This window comes from Plectropomus leopardus, chromosome 15 (genome assembly GCF_008729295.1).
Source record: "Plectropomus leopardus isolate mb chromosome 15, YSFRI_Pleo_2.0, whole genome shotgun sequence".
NCBI classification, from domain to species: Eukaryota; Metazoa; Chordata; class Actinopteri; order Perciformes; family Serranidae; genus Plectropomus; species Plectropomus leopardus.
The window spans coordinates 16549323-16570913 of NC_056477.1; the positions used below are offsets into that span (position 1 = coordinate 16549323).

General features: G+C 39.5%; 2 protein-coding genes across 3 annotated transcripts in view; one reads left to right on the forward strand and one right to left on the reverse strand.

The window, feature by feature from the left end:
- The window catches only part of wdfy4 (WDFY family member 4), a 56260-nt gene extending 37054 nt beyond the window's left edge, over window positions 1-19206 (forward strand). For both annotated transcript variants that reach the window (XM_042501735.1, XM_042501736.1), the window contains exons 50-64: window positions 4780-4822; window positions 5733-5852; window positions 5943-6066; window positions 6151-6260; window positions 7975-8125; window positions 9165-9256; window positions 10403-10612; window positions 10712-10829; window positions 12853-13010; window positions 14663-14821; window positions 14922-15101; window positions 15356-15538; window positions 17748-17835; window positions 18521-18650; window positions 18864-19206. In XM_042501735.1, coding sequence (XP_042357669.1) covers window positions 4780-4822; window positions 5733-5852; window positions 5943-6066; window positions 6151-6260; window positions 7975-8125; window positions 9165-9256; window positions 10403-10612; window positions 10712-10829; window positions 12853-13010; window positions 14663-14821; window positions 14922-15101; window positions 15356-15538; window positions 17748-17835; window positions 18521-18650; window positions 18864-18927 — 1930 coding nt within the window. In that variant the 3' untranslated portion in view covers window positions 18928-19206. The remainder of the gene's footprint in view (window positions 1-4779; window positions 4823-5732; window positions 5853-5942; window positions 6067-6150; window positions 6261-7974; window positions 8126-9164; window positions 9257-10402; window positions 10613-10711; window positions 10830-12852; window positions 13011-14662; window positions 14822-14921; window positions 15102-15355; window positions 15539-17747; window positions 17836-18520; window positions 18651-18863) is intronic.
- Window positions 423-3227, reverse strand: lrrc18a (leucine rich repeat containing 18a). Its single transcript, XM_042501738.1, has 3 exons — window positions 3165-3227; window positions 2942-3064; window positions 423-1338 (listed from the first exon to the last, which is right to left on the reverse strand). The coding sequence occupies exon 3, from the start codon at window positions 1332-1334 to the stop codon at window positions 534-536; it is 801 nt and encodes a 266-aa protein (XP_042357672.1). The 5' UTR covers window positions 1335-1338; window positions 2942-3064; window positions 3165-3227; the 3' UTR covers window positions 423-533.
- Window positions 19207-21591: the final 2385 nt, after the last annotated feature.

Below are 21591 nucleotides of genomic sequence, written 5' to 3' on the forward strand. Positions count from 1 at the left end.
AGAGTTAACATCCATGTTCATGCTATCTTGAGAGATAGTTTGTAAAAAGTAGTGCAAAAAGTAAGAGCAGGGTTCGTCCTGCCAGCTGTCTGCCTTGTTTGTTTACTCTAAAGTCATGTTCGCTCGACAGAGATTTGCAAGATTCCCTGTTCTGGGAGTCGGGACTGGAAAATGATGGTGTGTGGTGGGGTTTTTTTGACCATGTTGTTGCTGTTTACACGCTTTAAGACAGAAAACTGTTAGATTTAACATTACATGTCTTCATGGGGTCTCTTACATTTTAAACATATGTTAAGATTTAGTGCAGACCTTTTTTTAGCCACAGTCTTACAAGAGCAATATATCAAGACGGTTACATGTAATCACTCTTTTTATTTCATCAACTGAAACAGAAAATACATCAAAGAAATTGTTGTGTGGACATATAGTATGATGCTATGCAAATATTATTTCAGTTTTTAGAGCTGCCTAAAAGTGACATTTATTCTATTTGTTGCTTAGTTTGTGAAGATTACTTTTGTGACGCTGTTTGGTCATTTAATTGACTTGTGTTCCACCTTTCTGATTCTCCACTCGTCTTGATTGACTGCAGCCACTGAGTTTGGCACCATCAGACCTTGATAAGTCCTTATCTTTTTCTCCTCAAACATGTCACCTCCTCCTCCTCCTCTTCCTCTTCTAAGGCTCTCCCTCTGCTCTTTACATCTTTTGAGGCATGTCCTACACAGGCTGCACTCATGTACCAAGAACACGTCTTCCTTTTCCTTCTGCACCCCCTCATCATCCCACTGAACACACGATAGAGGATTTCTTCTAATGTTCACCTTAGTGAGGTTGCGTAGGCTTCTCACAAACTCTGGCAGATTGATGAAGAGGTTATCAAACAGACCTAACTCCTGGAGATTATCTAGAGCCATCATAGTGGGAGGCAGATCATCCAGCTGATTCATCCCCAGATTGAGACTCTTGAGGCTGGAGAGAAGACCCAGTGTTGAGGGTAAACCCCCACAGATTAGCCGGTTGTTGGAGAGGTTGAGGTGTGTCAGTCCCACCAGGTTGCCGATGGACTCAGGCACAGACTCCAGCTTGTTGCTGTGTAGATCCAGCCATCTGAGAGCGGAGAAGTTCCCGATGTTATCTGGGAGTTTCTGGATCAGGTTTCGGCTGAGGTCCAACTCGTCCACATTGGTCAGTTTTAGGAGGCACTTTGGGAAGATGGTTATGCCCATGTTGCTAAGCGTGAGTCTACGTCGTCCATCTGGGGTCATCCGTATTGCCTTTTTGGCGACCTTGAGGGTCACCTTTGTCCCTTTGGCTCCCTGCCCTTTGGGCATGGTACTGCAACACACAGAGAAGGGGGCAGTTTAAAATTTCAGCTCAGCCTCACTTTAGCCCCCAAGAGGCTGATTTTCTAATAATTTATCTAATCTACACCAACATGCAGCATTATAGCAAATAAATGTGTTGTGTGTATGTTTACGTGTAAGTATGTGTGTGCAAGGCTGAGGTGATTTATTCAGATACAAGGGCTTATGTATGGCCCGGGGCAGCAGGGAAAGCATGCTCTCTGAAGTATGAGAGCTTGAGCTGTGTGTGCGTGTGCGTGTGTGTGTATATGTATATGTGTGTTTGTGTCTCTGAGTGCGTGTGCGCATGTGTCTGCAGTGTTATGTCTGCACTAGTGCGTGCTCACCCAGTGTTGCCCATGGGGGTATTTAAGAGCACGACTCTCTAATTAAGGCTAATGCAGGGGAACAATAGGAGAGAGGCGACACTGGGTAATACAGCAAAAACAAATGAGTGCTGATGCTCCCTCACCATTCAACTGATTGAGCTGTTTGGCTCTTTTCAGGCAAGGACGGTGTGTGTGTTTTTGGTACATCCACATGCAAGTGCATTGACAGACATGAATGTACTATACTGCAGTACATGTGCGCGTGCACAAAGAGTCAAATCAGGATTTTGATAAATGATAGTTGGGGAGTGTTAGGAGTGTGATGAGGGCTTCGCTCTTCTCCCCTCCCTGTCTAAAAGAGCAAGGTGTGTGTCTGTTTGTGTCTGTGTTACACCCCAAGGCCCTCTCTCGCCTCATTCATCATCCTCAGGATGAGAGAGGTTATCCACTGGTGCTTGTTCCCATTATAACCTCCTATAGAAAACTATTGCATGAAATTATTGCCTGCAATTAGATAACACATACTGGGCCAAATGCAATGATTGATTTAGTGTAGTTTTACAAAATAATTTGGTCAGGAGTTATTGGACAAGGGGAGGAGTTATTGGATACACTTCAAACAGCCCCTCGGTCTCTTAACCTCTTCACTGTTTGCATCCGTAGTTCCTTTTTCAGACATTTATTCACTAAGTGCTGTAATGTAAGAAAGTAGTATTTTTTGGGAGTACCTGCTTGAGTTTTTATATTTCTGTCAACATTAACCTTTACTACGCTCCATTTTCTAAATAAAATGTATCCGTTACTTAATACTAAGCACCTTAGTTACTATAAAATAGGGAAGGGAGGGAGGAAGGAATGGACTGATAAATGAAGAAAGGAAAAACTGGATTTTGAAGTCCTATAAATTGTAAAAACATAAAAGGCCTCATTTTTCATCAAGCAGAATATATGCTCCATTTTTAATCTGGTGTAAATTGGGGTTGCAGTGATATGCCGGCTTCAAGGTATACTGTGCTATGAAAATTGACTGTTACTTTTACTTTTACCTCCAATACTTATGTATCAAAAGTAATTTTATTAAGGTAAGTTAAGGTAGGTTAAGGTAGGTTTAAGGTAATCAAGTACAGTTAATATTTGATACTTTAAGATTTCTCAATAATTATTCAAATTGGTGACTTATCCTTTCACCAAAGTCATTAAATGGTAAGATACTTGTACTTTTACTCAAGTGTGGCTTTCAAGTACTTCTTCTATTAATGTACTTACCATATTTTATCTTCTTTTTTCTGAGTTGACGTTAGTGAAGTGATGAGATTGTCTTCGGTTTTTAGAAACACACCAACAGCTTTCGCTCCTGTGAAACAGCCATTCAGCCTGAAGTCTGTCACCCTTGTAACAAAAAAAAGAACAACCCTAAAGGCATAATGTTATAGAACAGCAACAAAACAACTAAAAAATGTCCGATTAAGTCAACATGTCGAAGTTATACCTGGTAATCCTGTCTATGTGGTGACAAAGAGGAGAGGAAAGGTCAGGAATGCACTGTTTGTGTATATCAGCATTTCCCCACCCTCTCTACAGCAAACAGGGAAAGTCAAGGTTCCTCTTGTTTAATGTCGTTACTTAGCAACCAGGGTGCTTGGCGCCAGGACTTTATTGCCATGTTACTGGCCACAGAGGGAAAAGAGATTTCAGGAGCAGTTGAATGCTTTCTTAATTTAGATAAAACAAGTTTAGAAAGGTGTTTAGCAATGTTGTCAATTAGTATACATGTTTTGTTTGGGTAGATTTATTAGAAACTTAAACGGATAGTTAAGATTTTTTGAAATGGGGTAATATGGGGAAGCCTACTTATCCATGGACTGTATATGAGATGTCAGTCAGCACGCCCCCAGTTTGGAGAAGCAGGCTGGAGTACGACATGGAAGATAAGCAATGTATTGCTGTGGATGGGGGTCAGCAACAAAACATATTTTAGCCACCTAAAAAAATCCCCAAAGAAATAAAAATCAGTTTAAATGTACATCATATGGAGAGTATTCCCAATGCTTTACCTCACTGTCAGACAGCCTGTTTCAATGGGAAAGCTGTTAACATTCCCCATCAAAGCCACCAGACTCCATTGACATAAACAGCAATTTTAGCTCGCTGAACACAGGAGCTCTGCTCTGCTTCGATGAGTTAGTTAAACTTGTTAAACCCCAAAGTCACACAATAACACAAACAAAATGACTGATCAAGGCAGTAGTAGACCAGCAGCTCCTGTGGTCAGTGATGTTAAATCAATTACTGTTAGAAATCTCTGTCTGATGGAGGGGTAAAGCAGTGAAAATACTCTCAATATAGAAAAATAAATATGTTTAAAAAATATGTTTTGTTGTTGACCCCTCTAGAGCAGTACATTGCTTAGCTTTCGTGCCGAACTTCAGCCTGGGGGACATGCTGACTGAAATCTACTGTATGTAATACACTGTTTATGGCTAGGTGCCCCATACAACCCGACTTAAAAAAAAAAAACCCTGACCTCTCCCTTTAAGTCTGTGTCTTTATATGAGTGAATGCCTATAAAAGGATCATCTTACAACACTCCTTAAACAAACAGCTAACCCTAACTAAATGAAAAAACAGCTGGAGGGGAAACTTTGTTTTAGCTCTTTACATTTTTCTTGGACGTCAGTGAACTGTTTTGTGACAAAAATGTGAAAGGCAGGTGCTCCTTGTTTAACAGTGATCATTAACCTCTCCATGTGTTTTAAAAACACTGCAAAAGGAAAATATTACTCCCTCTTTTCAATAGCTCACTTTGCTGATGGAGGCTAATCAGACAAATAAATTTCCTCACTATCTACGGATTGCAATGTGTGCTACATCCTCCACACCTCTACTCACTATTTATGCCACAAACTGTAGCTCACCTCAGTCCCATAACTGCTCCTACAGCTGTGTACACACTCACTCACCTCCGCTCTGCTGTTTCACAACCCTGCTGTGTTGCATCTCAACATGGGTTGCTTGGCAACAGAGCAAGTAACTTTGTGTTGGCGGGCACTGCTCAGTAATCAGACTCTGATGCTAATTCAAGGTATTTTTTTATTGTGCTTTAGGAAGGCTCCTGTGGTTGAAAAGGCAGCCCTTGTTAAATGGCAGGTAATGCAATAAACATTTGTCACAGATATTTGTGCATACAGTTTCATTTCTTACTCCTTTTACATCAGCACAGACTGGCAGAATGTTGAATAGATGTGACATTAACGTGGACTCACTGTTTTTGGGACACTTTACGCACACAAAACTTGATTGCTTACCTCGTATATGGGGAATGGTTTTATGAGTTAGATTGATACTTTTTGGAACAATCATTCGAGAGAAATCAGGAAAAAAGTACCAAAAGACACAGTGTCTGGATTCCTGCTGTTTTTAACCCACAGTATCATAGACAGCTGGCATTTAAATGCTCTGAAATTATTATTTTTTTTACTAGGTGTTATGGAATACAGTATAATTGTTATTTCAGAATACTACAATGTAGTTATTCTCCATCTTTTGACAGCAGGGTTACGTGCCCTCTAAACTTGTAAAGTTTATAATTTAAGGTTCAATTACTTCATGAAAGATGAGACCTAAAACACTAAATGACCATTTAATTTTTTTTTGTATTTACTGAGCTTTATCATGATTAAAATCACCCTAAAAATAGTATTTTGCAGACACATGTTCTCCCATCCCTGAAGCGTCCGGACACAAAATCTTCACCAACGCTGCGTTTGTCCATCCACGGGCGAACATTTGAAACTCACAATGATAATTCTCAGATAAATAAATTGGATGCTTCTTGGATTCTTTAAAGATAAAAAGGAGGAAAAATTATATATATATATTTTATTTGTGATCTGGAAATATTCATTTAAACACTTAATGTCAAAAGGTCAAGCATGCAGAATACTGTGATGTCCAAAGTACAGTAGTCCATGTTAATAGTAGCTCACTTTTGTTTATAACTATCCCTGTGTTATGTAAGGTTGTTATTTACTTCATTTTACTCTTGTCTGTCCTCCAGAAAGGGGAAATAAGTAACTTTGAGTACTTGATGCATCTGAACACCATTGCTGGGAGGACATACAACGACCTGATGCAGTATCCAGTCTTCCCCTGGGTCTTAGCGGACTACCAGTCAGAGGTTAGATCAAACACACACCGTAACATTTTTGTCCTTAGCGTTCATATTATTGGAGGTGTTACAGGTCTGATTCATCTCTGTCCTTGACAGACACTCGATCTGTCAAATCCTGCAACTTTCCGTGACCTCTCGAAGCCGATGGGAGCTCAGACAGAGAAAAGAAGACAGATGTTCATTGAAAGATATGAAGAGGTTGAGAACATAGAGGGTGAAGGTATATGTATTCAGCTCTTTCATTCTTCTTTTCTGTTGCTTTTCACTGTACTTTTTTTTTATTTATCACAGTTTTTCTCTACAGGAGATTTGTCGACACAATGCCACTACTGTACCCACTACTCCTCAGCCATCATCGTAGCCTCCTTTCTTGTCAGGATGGAGCCGTTTTCACACACTTTCCAGGCACTGCAGGTGAGTTTTTGTTTTTTTGTTTTAAAATGACTAAGCTGTTATAAGATAACATTTGTTGGCTCAGTCCCCACGGTAGGCAGGTCGAGATGAAAAATGTGCATGGATTGTTGGCTTACTGAGCCATTGGCAAAAGGACCAAGTGTACTCACATCCAGGCAAAAACACTCAGGTGAATGACAAAAAATACTTCACCGTAGGGCATAATGGAGGTCTGCATGCTGTAAGCTCCAAATAATTTGTTTATGTCTAATTTTATTGCAGTGCTTCAATTTACAAGACCGTCCTCAGGCTGATGTTACTCACTCATTCCCACAAAAAAAAACATGAACCCCCAAAAGAAATCAGATACATTTTTGTGTTCAGAAAAGCATAGAATATAAAATGGAAACTTTTTTTCCTGTATAACCCAAAGTATTGCTTTGTGCCTTTGCATTAAAATCCGTCTATTGCATGTAATACTCATAGGTATGGATTTCAGGGAGGACACGGGGGATGCACCCCCTCAATTTTCAGAACGTATACACTCATCCCCTCACAATAAAACAGTAAAGTAGTAGAGGATTTTAAATTATAGGCATTTTTACTTTAAAATGATGCAGAAAAGGCAAAACTTGATGCAGAAGAATTCACCAGATTGCAGGAAATTATGTGTTTGATTCTTAAAATTTCCTGGGGGAGGGCCCCGAGCTGCCAGTTTCCTGTGACCCCCCCCCATGTTACAAACGGGACCTACAACCTAACTGAAAATGGTAAAGTAAATACAGTAAGTTTACTGGATGATGAGAAACAGGATGACATTTTCTGAGCCCTTTAATTATCACTTGAGGTGTTTTGTTGATCAATCAAACAAAATCTAAAGCACAAAATCACAGCTCAAGATTTCCATTGCCACTATGTCTTTTTTGGCGTAAATACAAGTCCCATCTAACATGTACATAAATGTACACGGACAGACATTACAGGAAATGATGAATGTATAAAAGTATAATGTAGGTCGAATTCTGAATGCGATCACTGCTGATCATTAAAGGTGTGGTCTTGTTTCACTAACCCACAAACCCTCCTGCAAACCCAGTGCTCCAGATGCTCATTGACATTCATCATTTTTACTTTCAAACATAGTCTTGCTAATAATGTGACTCTAAGAGGAGCTATTTTCAGTGCTCCACATCCTGTTTTTTGGTATAAAAGCAGATTATAGGGAGATTTCAATATATATGCAAATAATTACAGAAAGCATCTAAAAGACGCCAATGCAAATAGCCACCGATGTTACCAAATTACAATACAGCATCCAATTGATTATAATGAAAAAGCATGCATATTTGATAGTCCGAATAAAGCAATAAAGATGTTAGTCTGGTGAATTACAGAGCCTTTTTGTCTTCTGAAGCACATAACGGGTGTGTGGTAATATCCATAACTGGATTTCCATCTCTAACCGAGTTTACTCGTATATATGCTATTTTCATTCATTGAGGTAATTGTTTTACTCTAAATTACATTCTCTCTCATGAGGTTTCCATCATAGATTATGGAATTTTGCAGAAAGATGAAAAGCTTCCTTCAAATAGTAGCCAATATTTCCTGCTTGCATAACACAATGAAGGAAATAAAGTACAGTTTACGGACTACTTTATTAATAATGCCTGTTGCAAAGTTTGGTCCAACAGTGTGCCGGAGGTCTGACTGTGCTGTGCCTCGTCCCCCGCAGGGAGGGTTCGATATCCCAGAGCGGATGTTTTACAGTGTGAAGAAGGAGTGGGAGTCGGCCTCCAGAGACAACACGGGAGACGTCAGAGAGCTGATCCCAGAGTTCTTCTACCTGCCTGACTTCCTGCTCAACTCCAACCACATCCAGCTGGGTCAGGCTCAAAAATCATCCTCTGTGTAGCTACATGAATGACTGAAACTGAATTCTTTACCTTGCACAAGCACCTTTGTTAGTTTGTCCTCAAAGGATTATGATTGTATTTTTTTTCTCACTGTGGACAAATACCATGAAAAGACCAAGTGGTAACTTCCGGGGCTTGAAAATGAAACCAACACGGAAGTGGCATAACTGCAGTTTCTGGAACGCTCCCAAAGCAAATCAGTCACCCATAAACCTCCATGTAAAAATGCACAACTTTACAGCAGAATGAACATGTTCACAGCCTGGTACAAAAAAATGTTTTTGGTATCTATAGCTAATTTCCCTGTTTATGACAGCTGTACAGGAGGAACAGTTTTATAATACTAACTCGTTTGAATTTTATGAGGGCACTATCCATAGACAGCTTGTCACTCAAGGCAGCCCCACCTGTAATTATGCATAAGATTATGCTTTAATAAAATTCAAACAAGTGAGTAATATAAAAAATCACCACCTGTATGGTTGTCATGTAGGGGGGAAATTAGCTTCAGAGACCATAACCTTTTTTTGTATCAGGCTGTTAACACGTTTTTTGCTGTAAAGTTGGGCATTTTAACATGGGTGTCTATGGGGATTCATTCGCTTTTGGAGCCAGCCTCAAGTGGCCATTAGAGGAACTGCAGTTTTTGGCAATTTCATGTTGACCCAGAGGTTGCTGCTTCGTGGATTGCATTTCCCCTTAACATAAAACATTTAGACATCTTTTTTTTTTTTTTTGAGTGTGAACCTGCATTGTTGTTGCTGCATTATGAACCTGTGTTATTGTCAGTTGCGTTATTCAGGTTCTAATGCACGTACATGTATGTCCTTGTGTGTCTGCTGGTTGAGCACACAAATAAAACAGGGAACCAGTCATCAAAACATTGCTCCATAATTTCACCAGTGTAAAAGAAATCCACATGGTGTCTTAAAAGTCCTTTAATGAATGACACACAGTGATTGAATGTCACCCAGCATGCTGTCTGCTCTGTATGTCCATATCTCTACAGGCTGTATGGAGGATGGAACCGCTCTGGGAGATGTGGAGCTGCCTCCATGGGCAAAAGATGACCCGCAAGAGTTCATCAGAATCCAGCGAGAGGTCAGTGACCCCCCCCCCTCTATTACATACAGTAACTTTTCCCATGAGACCTAATAATGTTTGTCAGTACGAACTGATGTATAAACACAGAAGATGTTGTTGTATCTGAAATAAGTATCCGCTGTGATAGTCGCACTGTAAGATTGTTGATTGCAGTTGGACTGTCTTCATTATTTCTACCACAGTATAAGAGAACAACAGCCATTCATTATATTCTCTAAAGGCCATCTCATCTCATTGAGTCCGGTTCAATTAACTTCTTTTAGTACGGACTGTTTTCAAATATAATGACCAGTTGTTTTTGTTATCAGGAAAATCTCTGAAAAGGCATGCATCTGAAGTTAAGATGACTGACAGTGAAGGACAACAACCCTATTTAACAGCATTCAGAGCAGGAAAAAGACTCTATTTTTCATAATACTGTTATGTCTGCCAGCTGTTTTGGCTGAATATGTTCTCAGCTCTTTCCCTGTGTGGGGTTATTGTATATCTGCTTTTTTTTCTCTCTGCTGGTCTGATTTCTTCAGTGTGACCCTCCCTTTTTCCATTCCTGGGGCATCTCTGATGGTTATCACTCTGTAATCTACTGAACTCCTCATATTGCCCACCATTCTCATAAAATGAGTGACTTTAGAAGATTGTTTTTTTTTTCTTCCATAGACAAATTAACTCAGGACAATATATCCTTGTTAAGATGTTTTTTTTTCTTTTCTGTTATTCCAGGATAGGTTTATTAAGATTGGGTGCAAGGATACACATGCTGGTCATAATGCCCACTTTACCTTATTAACTCTTCAAAACCAATCTCTGGCTAATTCTACCCAAATCATTCTTTAATTCAAACATGAAGATATGCTCATAATGCAGCCCACCTTCCTGCTCTTCTATTCTTCTAAATTGACTTTTGGAAGAAATCGTACTGTACCTGAATAATTTTATTTGTTGTGCATTCTTGTAGAAGTTTCTTGTGTTTCTAAACTCTCATATTAGCAGTTTGACTGATGGTTTTAGTCCCATTGTAATAACAATGAGCTCAGCAGAACGCTGTTTTTTTAAGACCGCACAGTGCATGTGTAGTAGTTTTATAATATTACTTGGCTAGCTGGTCTCAGTTTATGCTGCAATCTCCTGCACTGTTTCCCTCAGGCCTTGGAGAGTGACTATGTGAGTGCCCACCTCCACCTGTGGATCGACTTGATTTTCGGGTTTCGGCAGCAAGGCCCTGCCGCTGTAGAGAGTGTGAACACGTTCCACCCTTACTTTTATGCTAACAGAGGCCGGCAGGATGCCAAGGACCCCCTCATCAAAAGCACAATTTTGGGATATGTCAGCAACTTTGGCCAGGTTCCCAAACAGGTAAAAAGGAATTTGATAATAAAACAAGTTTTATGTAAGTTTATGATATTGTTTTGAAAAATTATCTTTATTTGTGAATCCTTTCTTTTTTTCTCATAGCTCTTCACTAAGCCACATCCGCCTCGCAGTGGCACTAAGAAAGAAGGATCATCACCACATCCGACTCCATTTTTCTTCAAACTGGATAAACTGAAGACCACTGTGCAGCCGTTCAGAGGTACAGCTACACAATTAAGGAGAAGCTCAGACAGCAAATATGCTAATCATAAAGGGACAGTTCACACAACAACCCAAAATATGTATCATATATATGGCATTTATCAATCTAGGTTGTTTTGGTGTGAGTTGCTGAGAGATGGAGATATCAGCAGTAGAGATTTTTTCTCTTGAATATAATAGAACTAGATGGCACTGAACTAGATGTTTATGGTGCTCACATCGCCGAACTACACCCACCAACCATATGACCACGCAGAAAAAGGGGTGCATATACACATGAATGAGAGTCTCGTGCTTGAGACAGCGGGCAGTGCAGACGCAAGTGATGTCCTCCTTGGCTCAGTGGTGCTAGGTGAGCTAGCAGTTGATGCACACTTCCTTCTGCGGTGTGATACGGCCGGTGGGTGTGATTCAGTAAAAAGAAAATAGTTCTAATATGAAACTGCTCAGAACAAAGTCTGTGGATTATCTTGAGTAACTGGGTTATGATTTCTTGAAGAGACATTCCTGTTGAGTTTTTAAATGTATTTTTTGGCGCTTCGAGCACCTTCAGCTGAGTGACATCTAGTTCCATTATACTGCAGAGAAAGCAGACATCTCTATGGCTGATATCTCCAACACTCTGCAAATCGCATTTAAAAAAAACCTAGATTTGTAAATAACAAAGCGGGTAAAAGGGAAAAATACATATTTTTTTTATTTTGGGGTGAGCTGTCCTTTTAAAGAAATTATAAATATTTGAGGGAATGTGCTTTGTTTTGCTTTCTTGTCAAAAATTAGATAAAGAGACAGAAACCCCTCTCGGGGCTCCATATGAAGCTATTTTCTTTTTGTACACATTAAACAAATGAGCCATAGCATGTTAATTAGGGAGCACTTTTACTTTTGAACACTACCAGGCTAACTGTTTCCACTTACTTAAGTGACTTAAGACTTACTTTATGCTAAGCTAAGGTAATTGGTAGCTGACTGTAGTTTCATATTTACCCTTATCTGTGTCTTTTTCTTTAAATTAATGTGTAAAATTAAAGCAAATCATAATAAACCCTTATGACAGATATTTCCAAACAACTGAATAAACATATATATTTTCTGCTGAGTAAACTAAAATCAATCAGGTATAGCCATCTGCATTTTGTTTGTATTCTTCCTCCTTTATATTATTTTACGCCGTTTGATGTCAATTATTTTATACAAGATGTGCCCAGGTCTCAGGGGGATCGTTGAAACGGAGCAAGAATGTCCATAGATTAATTTACACTATGGAAGTGGAGAGTGAGCTATCTGTTAGAGCCACAATATGGAGATGACTCTTCCGCTGAGCCCTACTTAATAATCTGAATATCCCTACAGGCCCACTGAGGGAGAGGAGATGAATCTGCGAATGCTCAGGGAGAGATTCCTGCATATTACATTTCATATTAAATCTTAGAGTGTCTGATCTGATCAATAAGCAGATAGAGATGAATAGGAGGAGGAACGCTAAGACTGATGCAGACACAACCTCTTTCTTGGGATTTTAGAGTAAAAACCGGTGATAGCATATAATGATTTCTGCCTGTTCCTTCATGAATAGGTCAATTACAGGCACAATTACAGCTTGCTGCCTCACCCTCACGCACACGCGCATACACACACACACACACACACACACCTTGTGCTGTCCAGGATGCAGGAGTCCCCTCAGGACAGAACCTCAGCTTGTTTTGACCTGGGAATAGCTGTTTTAATTGCCCAGTTTGCTGAGGTCAATTTAATGAAATCCTTTGCAAGTTTACCGAGCTACCAAACTCTTTAATGTGAAGGTTTTGAAGAGCCATTACCTTTATTTGGCCAGGCAAGTTTATTCCGGTACACAAAAGGCAGAATGAGGTCACCTTTTCTATTTTTTAAACCAGAACTTTTTTTGTTTTAACTGACAGTTTATAAAAAAAAATAATAATAACCACCCTCTTACTTTCTTCCACAACTTCTTCCTTGATGGTGCCCCACTCTCAGTAACACTGTAAACCTTCCCGCAGAGCTGTCGAGAGGCCCAGTAGGCCAGATACTGTGTCTGGAAAAAGAGGTCATGGTCCTGGAGAGAAACCGCCTCCTCTTGTCGCCTCTGTTGGGCTGCTTCTTCAGCTGGGGCTTCCCTGACAACAGCTGTGCCTTTGGAAACTATTCCACAGAAAAGGTATGTACGTCAGGCTGTACATAGATGACTTTTACATCTTTTGCATTATTGCACAACCCTCCAGCTCCACCCAGTTGACATGCAAATCCTGCGCAGGCCCGCGAAGTAGAGATTTGTTTTTAAATGTGAGATTTGGATCAATAAATGAATGAAAAGTTAACTATATACAAGTTACTCTTTTATTAAAAAGGTAGTGCTCAATATCAATCTTACACACATTTATCGAAATTAAAATTAATTACATACATATGGAGCATCTAACTGGCTGTGGGTCAAGGCACGCACGCACGCACGCACGCACACACAGCCTCTTACAGTGAGGCGATCTTTATGATCTGCCAAGTTTTCACTCACTTTATAGCACTACACACTGCTGCCTTAGCGTGTCAACTGATTTCTCAACAGCTATTTAAATAGTTGTACTGTCCATGTCTGGCAGTGCCATCGCTAACCCTCCACACACTGTGTATGGGATATTTTAGCAATGTCTTGGTTTCTGTTTTGTACGGCCTTTTAGGGGGTTTTACACTCTCCATACACACAATGCTGCAAGATACTTTTGGGAGTAATAAGATAAGGTTAAAGTAGGACTACGCCCATTTTAAGAAATAATACATGTTATTCCTGTGGTTTAAGAAAATACAAAAAAATGTATAAATGTGATCTCCTAAATCCAGAAACTAGAATGTTAAAACGCAAATTTGTGATGTTATCAAGTTTAAAGTCTGGGACGACTCTATGGACAAGGGAAGAGGGAACGATCTTTCTTCTCAGTTCCCTTTATTCAGTCACCATAAAATGATACAAAAACATGGATTAATTCAGTTAAAAAAAAAAGAACAACTAAATGTTCACATATAAATATTTAAAATTAAAGGGTTTTAAAGTATTTAAAATAACTATAGTCCTTATTGTGTTTTTTTAGTCATTTCCATGTTTCAAAGTAAAATTTAATTTTGTTCTTAAAGTGGTGAATATTGGGTTTCCCTTCAGACCATTTGTCTTTATGGATATAAAACATGAAGAAACAATAAACAAGTAGATTTAAATAAAGACATGACCTCTGTCCAGATCATTTATACAAATCTTAGTTCCACAGAATATATCAAAAACATATTCAAAATCAATCTCGTGGAATTTCCCTTAAATGCATTTATAAAGTTAATCTATATTTGTTGCGGTGCCTCTATTGCAGAATACAGAGGATTTAGAAAAATAAATTGGGAAAAAATTTACATCTCCTGACTTTATACTTGATGACATCACAAGTTGGACTTTTTTTTGCTGTTTTCTGGCTTTGAGAGAGAGGTGCTCATGTTCACAAATAATTGATTGAAATTAACTAGGCAACAGAAAAAAAAAAACCTAAATCATGATAAATAGATACATGTACATCTGATAACAGATAACAAGTAAATAAAAGTATATAGAAGGAAAAATGGTTCAGAAACAAGAAATAAATTAAATAAAATAAAAAATATTTTAATAAACAAGATACACACACAGCATGGTCCCAGTACCACCAGGTTCCTACAAGTCTGCATTATGTTCCTATGAAAGTAATGAAACTGCTAAAATGCTGAAACATACCCATACAGTCACTCCATCATACACAAAGTCTTACTGGTATACTTATATATGTCCAACTCTAGACCTTTGCTGTGTGTGAGAGTTTGTGTGACTGGGGGGAGACGTTATGCGCCGCCTGTCCCAACTCGACGACCATCATCACTGCAGGAACCAACACTGTGGTGTGTGTGTGGGATGTAGCTGTGAGCAAAGACAAACTCACTCACATGAAACTCAGACAGGTCAGTTTGTCTGCATGTTTGCATCAGAAATTAAACAGGAACATCCAGAACGTGTCTGCACAGAGAGAGAGAGAGTAACAGCCCTAATGTCTCTCCACAGCCGTTATACGGTCACACAGATTCAGTGACATGCCTGGCTGTGTCTGACATCCACAGCATAATAGTTAGTGGCTCCAGTGACCTCACCTGTATCCTGTGGGATATGGAGGAGCTAAGCTACGTCACCCAGTTAGCAGGACACACAACCAGCGTCTCTGCACTGGCTATCAATGAACTCACAGTAAGTCCACCTTCTTAATCTGATATTTGTAATTCTCTCCTTACTCTTCTCTGAAAATCTCTCTTTCCTCTCTTTCTTCTGTTCTTTGTCATTTTTGGCCCGCTGTCGTCATGTTGTTCCCCTTCATTCAGCTCACAGCATGAGGAAGAGAGGATGCTCATTGTTGGCAGCATGCATATCCTCTTTGTGCCTGTTTTGCTTTTTTGTGCTCTGTGTGTATCTTTGGGCGTCAACATCATGTTACTCTGTCCAAGGGTGAGATAGCGTCATGTGCAGGACCTCTGCTCTACCTGTGGACCATGAAGGGTCAGCTGCTGACCTGCACCGACACTTCCTGCGGGCCTCGGGCAGACATCCTGTGTGTGAGCTTCACGCAGCGACACCAGTGGGATGCCAAGAACGTCATCGTCACCGGTTGTGCAGACGGCATAGTACGGGTGAGGGAAGTTTTGAATGCGTATAGTAATGTGATGTGTTTCTGTGTGTATGAAAGAGAAAGGCTTAACCACACCATCTCAAAACAAAGAAAACTTAAGTCAAATATTGGAACAAAACCACCAAATGACAAAGAGCCTGTTAAGATCTGGTATTAACATGTGTTTCAGTGATCTGAACACAAGTGGACAGCCGAGACACATCACTGCTCACACCTGTGTCTATCTTGCATCTCCAGCTGACCGCTTACGTTCAGATTTCATTACTCCCAAATGCACAGTTTCTATGTCCTCACTTTTGCTAGCTGCTCTGTAGCATTTCTGTTAGTCACATTAGTGTTTGTGTCAGTACAGCTGGAGGTATCGCTGTCAGCAGAATTAAACACTCTCCTTCTATTTGTCCAGCTCAACACAAAATTATTAATTAAAAAGTTAGAGAGCATTAACATGCTGTCACCAAAACAACCACCATTTCGAAAATGCATTAGGACGCATTTACACTAAGAGATATATGTGGTCAAATACATTCCAGACCACCTCAGCAAGTGGCTTGAGTGATCGGATCACAATGCAACTCAGTGGTCATTTACACTTGTATTTAGCACAGTCCGCTTGCTATCGGATCACCCAAAAGGGGTGTTAACAGGGTCATAGTTCATAAGAATTATAATTAACCCTAAATAAAGAAAGCCTAACCAAAATAACTGATAGAAAATAAGGAAAATGTTGACGGAACAGGCCGTTACAGGCGGAACAGGCTCCCAAAGGAGGCTGTGTTTACTTTATCATAAAAGAGAGGTTGAGACAGAATCTCACTTTTTATTATACTGTGAGAAATATAAGTATTTAAGAGGGGCTTTCTTTCATAAAATTACTGTATCCTCAGTTTATCTATTTTCTCGAGCTTCAGAAATTGCCCTGCCTATCAGGGGAGAGAAGTCGGTGTTTAATATTAGCTGCAAATATGTTGCCACAAGAAAGCTTTGTACTAAATGTTTCTTTGGGATTACATCTGTAAAAGAATATGTGTATTAAGAGTATATTTGCCATCTTCTTGTCATTTTTTTAGTTGTCTTTTTTAAACTGTCATTATTCAACAATATGTAGTTAAGCTTAGGCAATAATGTAACTTTTTTAGGAAGAATAATTAAAAACGGCATTCTTTGAAGAAAGAAGTAAAGCCTGCACACTACGTTACACATGTTTAATGATGACAATGCTTGGATCCTGATTGGATCTTCGTCATGTCAAAGTAGTTGAAAAGTTGAAATCACACCTATATTTATACATAATTATCACCAATCAGTTGACAAGCTCTATGATAGCAGGTGTGGTTAATCATCTAATCCACTCAGTGTGGTTAAACGGTTGACAATAATTCAAGAAATACATTTAAAAAGTGCAAAGGGAAAAAACTGTAATGTCAAAGCCATACACAAAATATCAAATGTATAGTTTTATTATTAAAACATTTTATCAAAATAAGTCATCCCATATATCAAACTATATCACCTGCATTTAAAAATGCATCAAGATAGAGGCAGAAAAAAAGAAATCTCAAATACATGCACAGAAATTTGGGTCTAAATCACTGTTCAAGAAATAAGTAACATTATAATTAAGAAAAAAAAACAATCGGTGAAAAAACCACCTCTTCTCATAGGTCTAACGTGCTCAGTGACAATGTATGTAATGTTTATTGTTCATTAATTTAACTTTTAACATTCATGCCAGTGATGCTTATTTCAATTTGAGTGTCTGTCTTTAAAGTCACTGTCCGGCAGATGATTTTAAGACTAATAGGTCAGCAGGAGAGGTTGCCAGGTTTTTATACAGCATATACAGCAAATGTGGCAGTCATTCCTTTAGTATTAGCCTCGGAGGTAGCGTCTTAGATGTCCATCATGATATTAATAACAGCAGATGGGTTGTGTGTGTGACTGTTGTGTAGGATTAATATAAGCACATACTGCCTCTCTGCAATCAAAGCTGCAAACTCTAAATTGGGCTTCACTTGGGAATGGGTGCACACACACACACACACACACACACACACACACACACACACACACAAATACACAAATGGTATTATTACTTTATTATTACCTTGAGTTATGGGGTGTGCACGCGTGCACTGATGCTTATGTGAGTGTGTTTGTTATTATGTTGAATTATGTCTGATTTTGCTACTCGTTATGTGTCTCTCATACAGATATGGAAGACAGAGTACACCAGAACACAATTACCTGGCCCTCCAGAAGAGCCTGTGTCCCCAGGGCAAGACGGAGCTGAGAGAGACGGTAATGTTACTGGCAGTAGGATGGGTTATGCATATAGGTACTGCATTTCTAACAGCACATAGATAATGATAGGAGTGGCTGACAGTAGCAAAACTGTAAGACTGACTAAGATGCAGCTGCACCAGAGAAAATGATTCTTGTGTTTTGTGTTTGAAAAAGAAAACCCATCGCAATCTAATTAGATAAATCCTTAAGTGTGAGATGATTATTTTTAACCGCTCATCTCGGAGCTAGACAGCGTTGTTTCCAGATGAGAGCTTGTGATGCTTACCCCATCCCTCACTAGCATTAGGGCTAGCAGGAATTATGTTGTTATAAAGTTATTAAACATAGAGGCAGTAAACACTGATGAGTAATTCTGCTGACGTGTGTGTGCGTGTATAATTTAGAAAGCAATAATACCCAGATCCAATTTGGCATACGTTGGTTACAGCCTCGCGTCACCTCATAGGAGTATTATGCCTGGCAAATTACATTGAGCTGAGTCTTTACGTAACACTGAAGCATTTATATTCGAGGGATTTTTTCTCCCTCTAACGGCCTGCTGACCACAGATAAACACTGAGTTAATGCACATTTTCATTTTTCGTGGGGAGTGCTGGGTCAGGGTTACAGGCAGGGTGGACACCTGCCCTGTGATTTGGTAATAAATGGAGGTTGATGTATTCTAATGACATATCCACAGCGAGCCGCTCATGCCAGGTTAAAGGCTGGGAGAGACATCTGCTATTGTGTCAGGAGCTGGACAGAAGTCTGGCCGTGTCGCAACGTCGCAGCAAGAATAATCCTGCCATCACAGCGTTGGCCATGTCCAGGTACAGTAAATGTCATGCACCTACTCACAGCAAAGAGAGAAGAGGTTTTATTTTTGCAAACTACATTTAACACTTCCTATTTCAAAACTAACACCGCTCTGGAACTAACTGATTGGAAACCTACTCTGATTCACATTGTATTATTTCATGCTCTTTATCTTCACTGATTTGAAACAATTTTCATATTTCTTAAGCACTCTCTCTTCTGTGTAGGAGCCACGCTACTCTGTTGGCAGGCGACGCATGGGGCAGAGTTTTCAACTGGACCTGTGAGTGAGAGGTGGCCGGGTTTGAACACAAACGTGCCTCCAGCCATCATTTTAACACAGCTTTTATCCTCTCTGAGAGACGCTGACACAGAAAATCCATCAGTGTCTCAGTGTTTGACACCAGCTGAGCACTGAAACATTTGTGCATTCAGGGTGAACTACATGTTACAATGTGTGGTACATTCAAGTCTCAGATGATGTAGAATATTTTACCTCCTATTAAGATATTTAATTCTGTATGTTTTATTGTAAATACTGAATTATAAAAAAAAATGTGAACAAACCTATTAAGAGCCATTCGCATAATTCTTCTCCTGAGTCTCTGTGATTGCAATTTTGATTGAAATTTAGGTTTGCCAGGATTTTATAATGCCTCCACACTAGCAATGGCCGTAGCCAGATACATTTTGTTTTCAGGTTGTCCGTCTGTCCCATTTTCGTAAGTAAATTTCTTCTCATTTGGCACAAATGTCCACTTTGAATTAAGAATGAACAGGTTAGAATTCGGTCATTCTAGGTCAAAGGTCAAGTTCACAGTGACTTCGTCTGTCTCGGTCTCGTAAACGTGATTATCTCAAGAACACCATCAGGGAATTTCTTCAAATTTGGCACAAATGTTAACTTAATTAGATTTTGGTTGTCAGAGGTCAAGGTCACTGTGTCTTTTCAAAACATTTTTTTTGCTATAATTTAAGAATTCACACAGTAATTATGACAGTTTTCACACAAATGTCTAATAGGATAAAATGATGACACTTTTTATCCAAATCCTCAAAGGTCAGCTTCACTGTGACATCATAATATTTTGAAAAAATACTTTTTTGGCTATAATTCAATGTGACTCAGGAACAGAAAAGGAAGCATTTAGTTTGATACTGAAACGACAATAATAACCTTGAGTGCCCACCCGGAGACTTTGCAGAGTGTGTAGATTTTCTGTGCTGCCAGGCTGAAGATGTGTGTGAGGCGTCCATGTTTTTACGGACATGGTAGTAAACTGTGATAACAACTTGATGGGTTTGTGGAGGCACACACCCGGGAGTTGGTAATTTTAGTTTTATTTTATTTCATTTCATTTCATCTGGGATTCATAAAGGTGAAACCGGAAGAACACTAGCTAAAATTCCTCAGAGCTGCTGGTGAATTTGCTTGAGGAATTTGATAGAAAAAAAACAAGCATTTAAAAACTTCAAAACAATCATTTAAATTGACCCTTCCTGCACCAGCAAAGCTGACGAGGGGCCACAGCAGAGGCCTTCGGTTGAACTGAGCAGCACTGTGAATTGTGTGAATGTTCCCTGAGAAATGCAGCTTTTTAATGATATTGTAAAGCAGAGGCAATTCATTTCTCACGAACTGCACATCAGGCATCCATGATCATAAAAAGTGTGGCATGCACACATCAGCACTTTGTGCTGTGACGGTCGTAGTGTTTTGATTTGGTACATGTTTGAGGTACGAACAATTCCGGATGTTTAGTTGGTTGTGAGTAGTTCACCGAGCTTTCTTTGTTGTTTTACGCAATGTGTTTCCAATCTGCTTTGTAATGTGGTATTTATGAGCATTTGACTGCTTTTCCATTTGTTGGCCCGTTATCCTCCGCAAGTTTGCTGTGATCATGTCAAGTGTGTGTTGTGGACGGTGTAAAATGTGATTGGGCCTTGTTGAGGTATCCTTTCTGCTTGTCACAGCTCTTTATGTGCGTTTATGGTTAACTGAGGACAAATGCCTTTTTAGCCACATCAGACTGTTCAATCTCTGTGTAATCACTGTGCGGCCTGAACAAGACACTCCTGGGTAAATCTGACCCATTTGAAGAGAGACCGTATGAAACTTAACCCTTTCTAAACACTGAGCTTGATCTAATAAGTGGAAAAGTAAAATACTGAAACTCAAACATCAGTGCACTGATATTACAGTGAATAAGTTTGCTTTTTAAATAATGTGAGATTGCCAAGATTGTAGACTTGCTTTCTTTCTGTGTCTGCTTTTCTTGCTTGCGCTCTCATGCACCACTCCTCTCTATCATAAAGGAAGAGGTCTCTCTCTTTAACCTTTGTGTGTGTGGCTAATTGTGCTAAGTGGAGTGGCTTAATAGAGTGGAAAATAGTCCTCATAATTTTCCCAGAGAGCGAGCAATGACCTTCTCTAAAGCTAACGGCCATCTCCATTCTCTCTACACCGCTGATTTTATGATATGAAATGTCAAACCATTGGGTTCCTCAGAATAATTAAATCAAATAAATTATTGCACCTAGGCAGAACCATCTTGTAGCCTAACCCAATTATAATGCACTGTAAAGCTAATTATTAACCATGATTACAATTAGTCTAATTTGAATAAATGTAGTCATTAGCGGGTTCATCCTAGTCAGTGAGTCTGAACTGTGGGGGATGATGGTCCCTTTCTCTCTCTCTCGATCTCTCCCACTCACGGGGAGAACGGTTTGTGGATGTGCATCATTCTCTTTCTCCATGCACCTCTATCTTCAGCCCATTTTTCACACACTGACCTTCACAAAATGGCCTTCATCCTTCACCTTTCCTGGGTACTTGAGTGTAATGTGTGCTGCTTCCAGGACTCATATTTGCTTTTTATGCCTGTGCCGTGTTGACTGGACTCGGAAATCAGGAGCAGAAGACTCCCTGAGCTCTTTCCATCCCTTATTTGT

Excerpts from the sequence above, each read along its gene's own strand:
- lrrc18a (XM_042501738.1), bottom strand. The coding sequence starts at position 1,334 with ATGCCCAAAGGGCAGGGAGCCAAAGGGACAAAGGTGACCCTCAAGGTC.